General features: G+C 38.5%; 2 protein-coding genes across 2 annotated transcripts in view; one reads left to right on the plus strand and one right to left on the minus strand.

Moving 5' to 3' along the window:
• LOC138027732 (uncharacterized) overlaps window positions 1-5,751 on the minus strand; it is a 33,591-nt gene extending 27,840 nt beyond the window's left edge. The window contains exons 1-2 of the mRNA XM_068875337.1: window positions 5,528-5,751; window positions 3,019-3,708 (exon numbers count right to left, since the gene is read on the minus strand). Of these exons, the coding sequence (XP_068731438.1) occupies window positions 3,019-3,708; window positions 5,528-5,632 (795 nt within the window). The 5' untranslated portion in view covers window positions 5,633-5,751. The remainder of the gene's footprint in view (window positions 1-3,018; window positions 3,709-5,527) is intronic.
• A 1,163-nt stretch (window positions 5,752-6,914) lies between these two features.
• Window positions 6,915-12,727, plus strand: LOC138026206 (uncharacterized). The gene is made up of 5 exons (XM_068873437.1): window positions 6,915-7,073; window positions 7,547-7,603; window positions 7,717-7,794; window positions 9,228-9,297; window positions 12,182-12,727. Exons 1-5 carry the CDS (start codon window positions 6,993-6,995, stop codon window positions 12,520-12,522), a joined length of 627 nt encoding a protein of 208 aa, XP_068729538.1. The 5' UTR covers window positions 6,915-6,992; the 3' UTR covers window positions 12,523-12,727.
• Window positions 12,728-13,409: the final 682 nt, after the last annotated feature.

A 13,409-nucleotide genomic window follows, 5' to 3' on the forward strand; every position in this document is an offset into this window, starting at 1 on the left:
AGAAAAAATATTAATTGTCAGATAAAGAAAAAAATTAACGTATCGATAAACTACAAGCTTGTTGAGAAACCTATCTTTCCAACCAGTCGTATGCCTTACATAATAAATAATAATATGTTATAAATAAATAATAGGGAAGATATCTGTTTACAAACATTGCTTTGCTATTCAAATTTGCCAACCACAAGGAAAAAAAGAGTTGTTTCGACAGCCAATGGGGCTCTGGTTGGCACATTAATGACAATGGGTGACGTCAACTATATCTTCCCTATATATTTAATTCATCCTCTAGCAGCAATGAGCTGAATTACACCGGGATTTCGGGTCAGAAGATACATTAAATAATTAATACTATAACTAGTTATAGCTGTCGCTAAAGTGCCAACGAGCCAAGCTTGCGTGATCTGGCGCCTGGCGGCTGCAAACATCACGCGGCGTACTCGTGCGGCACTCTCATTGGTTATCGCTACGGTCAACATTTGGTCTACATTACACTCAAATTTGAAGCGCTTCTGAGATTTCGTCCGCCTAAAAATCTTCTCGCGGCTCTATAAGCTGCCGCCTCGCCAGGCCTTCTCGCCTGACTCGTTGGCAATTAGATAATGAACGGAATTACATGACATTTATATTCAGTTCAAGAGCAAACTTATTCGTGGCGAATTCACTAAACCTATTTGTATTACAAGGCTTCAAGAATCTGCCGTTGTTGCTTCGAGGCCTCAACTGATAAGAGAAAGCAGCCACATCGATACGGTCTAACACAAGTTGATATAAAGGATTCTGTGGCTTTAGGCCAGATATGAACCGTTTTCATGCGGCTATTCTGCGCTCTTGCAGTGTGACTATGTTGGTATTAACTAGGGTCTCATTATAATTCATACCTGGATAAATTATGACCATTTCGCGCTTCTGTATCCTCTCTAATGAGTCAGAGAGGTATCGCGGCAGGTTGGCATATACTACGCTAGCGTACTCAAGACTTTAACGATGTTCTGAGCAGGGACGCTACAGCGTTTAACCTGCCTAATAGCATAGAGGCGGCGGGTGTTTTTTTTCACTATTAAGTATTTTATTAACTTTGCCAGTCAAGCTGGCAGAGCGCCACAACAGCTTGCGCCAATTACTGTGGCCCCTTTTTTACCCTCCCAACCATGATACACAACAGAAGCCAGACCACAACACCGGGAACTACGTGCCCTACTCTTAGCGACAAGTGTGTGGGTTCTTTTACGTCCCACAGGATTATTAACATTGGAGGGTTGTGAGACGGGACCTCCGGCTTATCGTCCTTATCCGAGAAGACTTGAAAGTCTAACCATTTGCAGATGTAGTTACAAAGGCAGCACTTTCTCCTCAGTTATTTAAAGACCCTGAGTGTTGGTCCGGCCGGAGTTGAACTCGCGACCTCCCGCGTGACAGTCCAACTGAGCCACTGGTGCGCGGTCTAAGTGAGCCTCCCACGTCAAGAAACTACAAGGTCGCAGTGAGCCTCCCACGTCAAGTCGCGAGAAATTAAGACGCCAAGAAACTTGAATGACTTAACTTCTTCCAAAAGGGAGCCGCCTGTGGCAAAAGGAGGACACTGAAAACTATTATAGTGTAAAAAGTCAACCGCTCAAACCGTATTTCCTTTTGGGGCTGAAAGGCGTCACTTGTGCGATTATAAAAATGCAAGGGAGGGTTACGTCATTACAAACGTTGGACACGTAGCACTTATATTTCAACAGACTTAACTATTAGAGGGTAACGTGAAGTGCTAGTTTTCTACCCATATGGACCGTGTGAGCTTAAGCCCTACCAATGAAAATGGGCCCGCCCAAGGACAGAGAGAAACTCTGACCAGGGTGGGAATTGAACCCACGACCTTCGGGTTAGATCACCGCTGCTCTACCGACTGAGCTACAAGGTCAGACAGGAGCAGGTCGTGAGAATTTAAGATGTCAATGTCACGGCAATGAATATTTACAAGAACAAGGAAGGGTTCCTTTGCTACACGGCCAACGTTTGTAAAAACATAACGATACCTTGTCCTTGTACGTATTCATTGCCGTGACATTCACATCTTAAATTTCCACGACCTACTCTCGTCTAACCCTGTAGCTCAGTCGGTAGAGCAGCGGTGATCAAACCCGAAGGTCGTGGGTTCAATTACTACCCTAGTCAGAGTTTCTCTCTGTTCTTGCGTGGGCCCATTTCCAGTAGTAGGGCTTTTAAGCCCTAAGCTTAAAAGCTCACATGCTTCATATGGATAGAAAACTAGCACTTCACGTTACCCTCTATTTTGATCTCTGGAAACGTCGCGACAGATCTACCTAGGGATTGTACGCCCCTTCCTGTTTATGAACACATGAAACGGCCAAATAACTTGACCAGGAGCCCATTGACTACGAGCGTACAACTTCGTTGTATTAGTGCAACGGCGTTTTACCAGGCCGAGTTATTTTTAGATTGATTTTCCCGCGAAACCAGCCCTTTCCAGCCAATCACAAGTCTTGCATGAAAAATCAATACCCATGGGACGGAGAATGGTCACTCGTGCAAGCCAAATCCTATTCAAGAAGTCGTCTAATAATAGCTTGATCTGTGAAAATGCCGCTACAGAGACTCAATATTAGGGTTGTAGGCTAAGGGTTATGGATTCCTGCCTTGAAGCTTTAAATATCACCGTGTGTAAATGAAAGTACTAACAATAGAGTGGTATTCAATTGAGTGTCGAAAGTAATTAGCGACTTGCTTTGGTTTTGCATTACTTCACTCAGTGATTGGTTCAAAGTTCTCGCGCCACTCTTTCAACCAATCACTAGTGAAACCAAAAGTAATCGCGGCTCGCGCGTGCACATTTTCCCGCGCTTTGTGTCCGCTACGTGTAATTACTTCGAGCTTTGATTGGTTTACTGGATTGTCTCCGTCCTTTTTGATTGGTCAAAGCAATTACTTTGGTTTTGGTTTTACCGATACTCGATTGAAACTCGCTCTACAAAGAATTGGATAAAGGGGACGCAAACTAATAATTCAAACCTTGTGGTCTTGCAGCACCTTCAGAAAGGATTCTGGTTCAAACTTGGGAACGCAAACCACAGTTCCCCCCAACAGAAGAGGGCATGACAAGCCATTGATTTGTCCAAATGCATGAAAAAACGGCAACAATCCAAGAACAACTGGATTTTCATTCATCCACAGAAAACGTTCATGTGTTACAAGTAAGGAGTCTGCAATAAGATTGTAGTGCGTTAACATAACGCCTTTCGGCGAACCAGTGGTCCCACTAGAGTAGGCTAAGCAAGCGACGTCATCCTTCGGGTTAATTGCGACATCATCCGGAATGTCCTCGTCTTCATTTCCGAGTAATGCCGAAAGTGGTTCACATCCGTCGGCTTCTCCGACGACGTACACGGTTTCCATTTCGACGTTTGAAGCGCTTAGCTTCGCCTTCTCGGCAAACAACGGAATTGTTATGATATGCTTTGCGTTAGAGTCTCGAAGCTGTTTTGTTATTTCAACATCGGTGTAGAGCGGATTCATTGTCGTGACTATTCCGCCGAGAGAAATGACACCGAAATAGATTATGGGATACTCGGGCAAGTTTGGGAGCAAGATGGCGAACACGTCTCCTTTTTTCATGCCTTTTTTCGCCAAAGCTGAGGCCAATTTTCTTGTCAACGCCGCAAGCTGCTGATAAGTATAAAAACGTCCACTCGGTCCATCGATCTGATGCAGTGGAAACAAAGAAAATAAGAATGTCACTGTATCTTATTAATTTAACTTAACTCCGCGATGATTGTTAAATTTAATGAACGAAATGATACATATAAATGAATCATATACTGAACTGCGGGTATGAAATCAAGTAAAGCTATGATCCTCGCAGTTATGGACGCAATTTTAGCTAGCAATTGCGCAGAGAAGCCTGAAAAATTCAGGACTTCAACGCAATTGCTAAAATTGCGTCCATAACTGCGAGGATCATAGCTTTACTTGATTTGATATCCGCATTTCAGTATATGATTCCTTTCTTATATCATTTCGTTCATTGATTCATTCCTCACGGGAAAATTAGAACCAACAAATGACCAGTTCCCAACCTCAGTGGCTTCATAGCTCAGTTGGTTAAAGCGACCGGTATCTCGAGGTCACGAGTTCAAACCCCGTTGAAGTCCTGAATTTTTCAGGCTTCTCTACGCAACTGCTAAAATTGCGTCCATAAATGCGAGACTCATAACTTTACAACATTATTAAATTTGTCGCCCAATAAATGAATCGTAAATGACAGCGCGCCGCTTGTATCAAACCACTTCATGTACTGTATACCTGTTTAGCATGAAAATAAAAGAATCTCTTTTTACAATATTCACTGTCTTGTTGATGATCGGAGAGAATGAAAAGTTTGTTTGATTGAGATGTGTCGCTCTTTTCTTACAGCACCCGGACTAGTAATCGGAAGCCGGTCACAGGTTCGACTCCTGCAAAAAGCACTCGGATTGTTTCCGAGTTTTCCCGAGTCACGATTGAAATCTCAATTACTCTTCAATACACGAGCTTTTGGTATTATCAAATTTTGTTTGTCCCTCCAGAATTTTGCATAAGCATTGCTTCCAGTTTCTCTTTGGACCATTGTAAGTCCCAAGAGAAAATGAAAACAATGCTTATGCAAAGTTTTGGACGGACAAACGACAAGTAGTATGCATGGTATTTTTGATATTGGCTAATTAGTGTGGCAAACCAATTTAAAAGCTGTAACAACAATGTTTGGTATTGTCATGTGCATGTTTTGGGTTTGAATGAGCAGTAAGTTTTACGTTGAAGACAGCCTTTTTGGAACACAATTGCCCCTTAATTGGAACATTCTTGTCAAATTTCAAGAAGAAGGCAACTGCGAAAATCAACTTAAAAGCGGCGTGAATGGATTATAATGTCATGGAAACATGAAATAAACTGACACAAACACGGTGAAACGATTAAGTCTCTCAATGCACAAAGACCAATACGTAGCAAAATCAAAACTCTAACCATATCTACTGCGATAGAGTTCTCCTTTTTGCGGGCGAAGTCGATTTCATTGGTAATATATCGAGCGCTTAATCCGGAATAAGAATACGTGGAGTGATGATTTAAAACCGTATGTTTGGCGCTTTTTAAGCAACAAGGATAATAAAGATATGTTTAAAATACCATCTTAGCAAGTGTTTGATAATTTTAATGTGAATCTCCCGTAAAAACGAAGGATTTCTAACTTCTATTCTATGTATTCCTATTCCGGAATACGGTCAATCGAACTCGCCCTTAATATGGTAGTCCGTTCGACAAGCGCACAAGACAGGGTCAACATGATGCGCCTCTGTGTCCTCTTTTTAGCAGTTCTTAGCGTTTGTTCAATTGCCGTATGAGCCTAGAAGCTTTGTACTTGAACCAATAGTGAAAAACGTACCTAATTCAATAAGGCAAAAGCGCGGCATGTCCATGCGAAAAACTTAAGTAAGAACTGATACGTTTCCAACTGAACCTCGAGAAAAGTTACAACCGTACTCACAATGGCCGTCTTATCACCGAAGTTGACAAAGTTTTGAAACACGAACTGTGGCCACGAAATGTCTTGTGGGATGTCAACGTCACCAAGCTTACTTTTCAACCCCATTTCGGTTATCGCTTAGTTCGCGAGCAATCGTGGCTGCTTTGGTGCTGTACGGCTTGCCACTGTCTTAAGTTTTAATCATGATTTTGACGTGCTCTTTGAGCTGTCGCTTTGTTAATGATGCGTGACTTTCGTACTTGCAAATTGTACCTTTGTTTGTCTTGTTGTATTGTTGTTTTTAAATTATGCGCGGATGAGAATGAAAGTTAGAAGTCAACTGTAAAATAGCACAGCCTGATGTCAACCCATGCAGGCAAATTATTTTAGTGCCCTTAACGACGCGAACATATTTCGGTTGAGAACTTATTTGGTGTGCGAATCTCGTAATGGTAAACACATGCAAGCCTAGAGATCCGTGATAGACAATATAATTCTATGAAATCTCATATTATTGAACTGCGATTATGATCATCATCACAATGAATTAAGTAACTTCAATGATAGTTGAAAAGTTGGTTCGAGTTTCGTTTGAGTTCAGTTTAGGCATCTTCGCAACTGTTAAAGTTGCACTGTACAGAACTTTCGAGAATAGCGTGCATGGTTTGTGAAATAAATGCGGGATATTGTGGGCTAATTGGTATTCCCTATCACTGTAATCTACAGAAAGAGTTCATTCTGTGATTTAGTTACTTAGAACTAACAAGAGTAACTGATTTGAAGTTTATAGGGATTTATTATATAAGTATAGAGATTTACGTACATTCCATGATGAAATAAAAACGACAGACTAACGTTTCACCAGTGAAAAATTGCCGTATCAGCCCTACAATTTTTTTTTCCCACTGCAAAACAACAGGGATTTCAAACAAGACTTGAAAACGACAACATAGTCCCTACTTTAAAATATAAGTTGTCGCTATTCTGCAATTATTCCACCTTCTTCACGTTGTAAAATAACGGCAAATCATCCAAAATTGAATTCAGGGTTAGCGCGGTTTTCGTTTTCACATGATGACGAATCGACGATTTAACAAATATTTGCTCTTGACAGGAAACTGTACCCTTTCCGAAAGTAAGGCAAGATTTCCTGCGAGCAGACATAACGCACAGGGCACAGGAAGCCTAGGAAAATAATCTGGAAACGGCTGGCAATAAGAGATTTAAGGTTTGCAGAAAAATTGTGCGCGAAAAATGGTGTATCTATTGGAAACGATGATTTCATTTCTGAATTAATTGTCTAAGTTAGTAAAAGTGTAAATGGCATGCTTCGGGGTGTCAACTTAGCAACTCTTGTTTTTTCTTGCGTTCTATAAACAAATTCCAAAGACAAAAACTAGAATCTTGACAGCGTGTCCGATACAATCGTTTCAAAGGGCAGATCAGTCCAGATACTCAGTTTTAAGGTTCCACCTGCGGTGAAATCATGAAGCTTCTCTTTGTCTTTTTTACCCTCGCTTGTGCCAACTTGCACTTTTGCGGAGCCACAAGTGCCTCTGGAAACCAAGTAAGATAGTCATTCTTAGCTTACTCTAATTTGACATTCTCTCACGATCCAAAGATCCGATCATCTTAAAATCATGTAAACCTTCCTCGCTGGCTCGTTTAACGAAATAAGAAACTTATGTGAATTGTTCGGACCGGTTTAATGCTGTAGCAGCGTTAGAAAATTCCTTTTAACTCAATTAAAAAATTATCCTCTCCCATGTAAATGCAAGTAAACATGGTATTCGGAGGGGAACAAATAGTCCTTATTCCTTCAAGTCACAAGAAACTGCAAAATTGTCACAATGAGTTGTTTAATTTCACATCTCTACTAATGGACAAACTGATAATTGTCCTTTTGTGTTAATAATTTTACTTGATGGTCATATCGTAGTAACGGCTATCAGTTGGCGCTATCGACTTTCATTTCCCCATTCTGTAAACGGCAATAAACGAAATAATAAAATCACTTTCACTGTTCTTCGATATTTACAGGACACCTGTGCTACTTCGAACTCTCCTATCAACATCAATGTGCATGGAAAAGTGAAGGTAAAATCGTAAACGTCACAAATATTCAATTTCGTCTTTGTAAAATAAAAGAACTCGCTTGCGATAAATGACTGAAATTCAATCTAGAATTTGATGAAATGTAACATCTTTAGGGAGAAAAGGGCGAGAAAGGAGACACCGGAGAAAAAGGCGAAAACGGAACATTGGCTCCCTGCAATTGCACATTACAGGTTGGAGGACCATATTTGTGCTTTTCCTATAGATTCTATTCACATTATTTTACTTGACTATCAGCAGCGACTTCGTGATAATTAGCTTACTTATTTTTTCTACGTCATTTTGTCAACCAATCACGCGAAGAACTACAACGCAACCAGTTGTGATTCGTTCGCTCTTATTTCACTATTTGCGCTATTTGTGTCGTGTTCTGATTCGTTCCTGCAAGCGTGTTTGTCATCTCTGATTGGCCGAAAATAACTTCAGCTGTGTCATAACAACTTTCAATCAAAATGTTCTTTTTCAAGCGGTGGGCAGGAGCAGCTTAGTTTCAATTCAATATTTTGTGAAAGGTTCCAGATTTTTTTTAACTTTTAAATCTACAGAAAAGATAATTTTTAGAGGACTCATTTCTACATTTGCTAGTTTTGCTTTGTGATTTTTTTCTTTGTGATGTGGACGTCTGATGATCAGTCACCATCAGTCACCACCAGTTAAAAATTCACCAATATAGTTAACATTTTAAATTATACAACAATCCATCAACTGTTCCAGCAATCTTCCATAACTTTTTAACGCATACAGCAACTGTTCACTCCTATAACACCAGAAATTCTGCTAAGCTTAATTTTTACCGACCACAAGTTAGAACTAACATAGGCAATTTTCTTTTAAGTACTCTGCTTGTGTCATGTGGGAAACTATCCCCTTGGCACTAAAAAAAGCAAAAACATTTAACAAGTTTGAGATACTTTATAAGGCCCACCTGATCTCTTGTCAATCAAATAATGTATGTTCTGTTTAATGGTCAAATGTATAGCACGTAACTATTTAATAATAAGAATGGACCTTGTTTAAAATTTAATAATAATAATAATAATAATAATAGTAATAATAATAATAATAATAATTGTCTTCTTATATTTTTTGTGTTTGTTACCGCTGCTGTTGTTGATGACGTGTCGTTTTTTTCTTTTGTTTTTGTTTGTCGTTGTTGCTGTTGTTGTTGTCTGTTTGTTTGTATGTTCCTTTTAATTTTTTCCCCTTTTGCTAATCTTGTCCTGTATAGATTTCTCACGTGGTTCAGTATATCTCTAATATGCTTAAGTTATATACATGTAATTTTCTTCTGTACATTAGTCCTAGGCTCTACAAATGTTTTTTTTTATATCCCAGTAAAGCTCAGTGTCATTTCTTCGTTTACTTAAAAGTAGGTGGTGGTCAACTAGAAAGCCTTCGCTACTTTGACCACTAGACACATTTTATAACCTGTACTCTAATTATTTTATCTTGTAACCATGTGTTGTGACTATACTTTTCTTTCTATGTTAATGTTATGTAAATAGTGTGAAATAAATGAACCATAAATGAACCATGAACCATAACGTGGGAATATTCCAATGTCATATACTTCAGTGATGAACTGTTTACTTTCGTTCTTTTGCAGAATGACAACAAACCCTCAGCACATCTCGAGGGTAGAAACATAGGAGTAAAAACCTATCAGGGAGCCATAAGTATTAAAGATTTTTATTTCTGTTTCTAAACGTTTCTTCATGTGTGCTTCATGTGAGCTGCGAAAACTAAATACAAATTCACACCTTATGCTCGACCTAGAAGTCATCCCAGTTTTCAAGTGAAAAAAAAATTAAACTTTTGAAAAGTATTTTACAGTGAAAATCAACGGAAAGAGTTGCGAACGCTGTTTTGGCATCCGTCTTCGGTCATTATTTAGTTCAACGTTGACAATGACATGAATGTGGAGAGGGATGAGGAGGGGGAAGAGGGGAAGGAGAGAGAGAATAAAGTAAAATACTAAAGTACAAAAATTACAAAAACAAAATAAAATTACTAGTATTGATAAGTCAATTCGAGCGAACATTTTTGATGGCGAATCTTTTGCTTGCTTGTATTGTTTTCAATCACCTCGCTTCACGTTATCATACGTTTTACGCATTATCTCCCTTTTCAAATACACTCTTTTTTTATTAGAAAGTTAAGAATGAGACTAACAATAATTTTAAGGTGACTCTCATCAGTTTGAACACTTCAAAGAAACGTTCTTATTACAAGGATTGACACTACAACAATTTATCACTTAACAGCGATGTTATGGTACCATATCAAACACCAATTATTACTGAAATTTGTGACGTAAAAAGTTACCATGCCAACAGAAAAGCCCTACAAAAACACTCCATACTTTGGATTTAGCTGCTCATATCTCAAAAAAAAAAAAAAAATATATATATATATATATATATATATATATATATATATATATCGGTGACCCCCATTTTTTATCTCTGAAATGTAATCAGCATTCCAGAATGAATCTTTCTGCAAAGTTTAAAAGAATTCTTTGCAGAGGATTCAGAGCCACCTTAACTAATTGAAAATTTAAGGGGGCTCTGAATCCGCTCCACATTTATTTTTTTAAACTTTGCAGACAGTTTATCTTGGCCTTTTGATCACTTTTGTGCAATAAAATTAGGGTCACCGAGTTCGTTTTCAGATATGAGCATGTGAAGCCAAAATAGAGGGTGTCTTTGCAAGGCTTTCCTGTTGCCATAGTAACTTGTTACGTCACAAAAATGACTGCATCTTGTTGAGGAATAATTGATGTTTGTATTGTCAATCCTTCTAATAACAAGGTCTCTTGAAAATGTTGAAACTGGTTTGAGCTTCCCTAAGAAGAGACCTTAAAGAAGTTGTGAACTCTGGTACTTTTAAGAAGAGACTTGTAAATATGCTTTTAACGTAAAATTGATTTATCTTTATTTCCTTAGTTGTTAATTTCATTAGTTATTCCTTTGTCTTATCTTGTAATTTTAATATATTGTGGCTGAAAAGCCCTGTAAAGGGAGCTTCAATAAATGTATGTATGTATGTATGTTTGTAAGAACATACTAAGAACATACTCGGCGGCCTGGCTGAGAGTCAGTTAAGAATGTCTTTAATTTGCTCATTTGTTCAGCTTTTTGTTTTTGTGTAGTATAAATAATGGTAAAAGAAATTTAAAACTGTAGTAACTCAAATACTTAGGGACGTTTTTAACATTAACAATGTGGTTTTCTTATTGCATAATACACTAAAGCTAAGAACAATTCAGTTTATCACACTTGAGAATAGCACACAACTTTTAAAACATGTTAAGAACGTTTCCAAGCTGAAGTCGCCAAAAAAGACAAGAACGTTCAGTCTTAGCCCCAAAAGTAGACGTTCTTATACAAAAAAAGAGTGTCTACGATAATTTGTTACTCTCAACATTGAACTGCGCTCTTTTGAATTTCTACAGTAGTTTTGTTTTTTGTAATGTGTTAAAAAAAAATCCTAAACCATGTCCAATGCTTTTAAGTGCATTCCCGGTGAGTATTGTAAACCGGAAATTTTTTTTCCTTTGGAAAACAATTGTTAAAAGTCAGAAACCCATAAGGGTTGAAACGTGTAACGGCCCCTTGTGTGCTGGGAAAAAGCTTCTGAATATTCGATTTGCTAAGTACCATATTTGGAACAACAAGAGCGAGGGGTTTCCAAATATGGTACTTAGCACTGAAACATTCAACCAATCAGTTCGCACTGAATATTCGGAAGCTGTGAACGCGCGTTACACGTTTCAACCCTTATGGGTTTCTGTAAAAGTTCGATTGTTTGGAACTTTTTGTTATTGCGGCTAGCGGCTAACAAAGAGTTGCTGTTGGTCGGAAAACCAAAACAAATACAATGATAATTTTACTTTTGTCTTTAGTTAATTCTTTCTCGTTATTTATAATGGTAATAGGAGTGAGTGGAGTCCAATTTGGTCTGTAATCATTCGAGTGATTAACAAAATCGAACGACCGTGTAGTGGGAGTCCCATTTGTTTAATCACTAGTATGATCATAGACCAAATTTGACGACACGAAGACCTGTTACCACTTAATCATAACCATTATATGCAATTTCCGAGAAAACAAAATTAATGCATTCCTTTTTCACTGTCAAATGTTACAAATTTGTCCATTTTGAAAAATCCCCAGTTTGGTAGGGTAAGTGGTTGTTGCTATGGTTATTGTGATAAATTCTGTGATTGGTGGATTAAACTGAGTGCACTTAATATGATTGGTTGATGTAACTGTCCGATTTCAGGTATCCGATTACAGCCAACTGTCCGATTTCAACTCTACACAATAATCAGTGAAAATAAAGCAGTTAATGCACTAATCAAATTTGAGAAAATTGTAATGGTTATGATTAAAACTGAAATCAAATGAGTTTCACTTATTTTTGGCAAACTTCATAAAATTTAACACTAAATGTGTCTTCAGTTTTTCTTCAATTTACAGGACACACTCTCTCTCTCTTACTTCGTTTCCTTTAAGTGAATAAGAAAGAACTAAGCCAATTCTCTTTTCCTTCCAGCAATCAAAGAGTGGTCTGTTAGCGCACCCAACAGCCATCTTGCCGGCGGAATGACGTACAATGACGGAAAACTGACGGTGCCCATCTCTGGACGGTACTACATATACCTATTCATCTATTATAGAAACAATGGGAGAGTACACCTCCTTGTTAACAACAAAGTTGTTACCATGACACAGCCGATGCTAACAACAAACAGCCAAGGGACCTTGTACGCTGGCGGAGTGTTTAAAGTGAAAGCTGGTGACGTCATCACGGCGAAGACAGCCTCATGGCCAACTTCAACTACTAAAGTATATCTGTGGACCTTTCACTGCTACTTCGGGGCATTTTTGATTTGAGCGCGCTCCAATCGCTCTACGACGCATAAAGGCGACAATATAACGAGCGCCAAAGTTTTTATGGTATAAGGGATTTAAAAGCTAAACTTCTAATTGTGGTTTTGCTGTTTTTTAGAGGACAAAGTCGTCGCAACTGTCTCTTAAAAGACTTATAGCTGTAATATCATTTCTTAAACCTGAAATAAAAAATAATTGTGGTCCCAAATACTTGTGAGTGGATATTTATTGAAGACCTACAACTCTGCTCAGATCAACTAAAGTGGGACTAGCGCATTCCTATTCCGCTGTCATAATTGATCGATGCCATTGACGAAATCTCCAGCTCAAAAAGAAAATGCAAGTTTAAACCGTTTCCCGAGAAATTAATTTCAGTCCTTCGTTGTATAGCATGACACAAAGACATGCAGACAACATGAAGACAACGTTGCAGTTTTTTCGGAATAAACGAATTACTAGCATTTTGCGAGGAATTTGTCTCCGATGAAAAATTTGCGGCGGGCCTCAGGTGTAGGTCTTTTTTCACAGGTCACCAGGTCGTTGTTCTACCTATACCAAAGCAACCCAAAACCTTATGGCCAAATGTCGTTTTTAGGCCTAATAAGGTCTATGTTTAGCATTGGTATAGGTTTTGAAACGAGTGACCTGTGAAAAGTAACCTGTCCAAAAATTAGGGAGCTTAGCATTATTTCCCGTTATTGTAATAATTTCGCGATTACTCCAAGTCTTTTGGCATGGAAAGTTTGTAGAGCGGTTTTCAATTGAGTGTCGAAAATAATTAGCGAATTGCTTTGGCTTTGCATTACTTTACTCAGGGATGCAGTTACACAGTAAGAGACTCCCCTATGGGTAAAATAATAGGGTATAATTAATATAATTAGGGATCTTCG

This window comes from Montipora capricornis, chromosome 12 (genome assembly GCF_036669925.1).
Source record: "Montipora capricornis isolate CH-2021 chromosome 12, ASM3666992v2, whole genome shotgun sequence".
Taxonomy (NCBI): Eukaryota; Metazoa; Cnidaria; class Anthozoa; order Scleractinia; family Acroporidae; genus Montipora; species Montipora capricornis.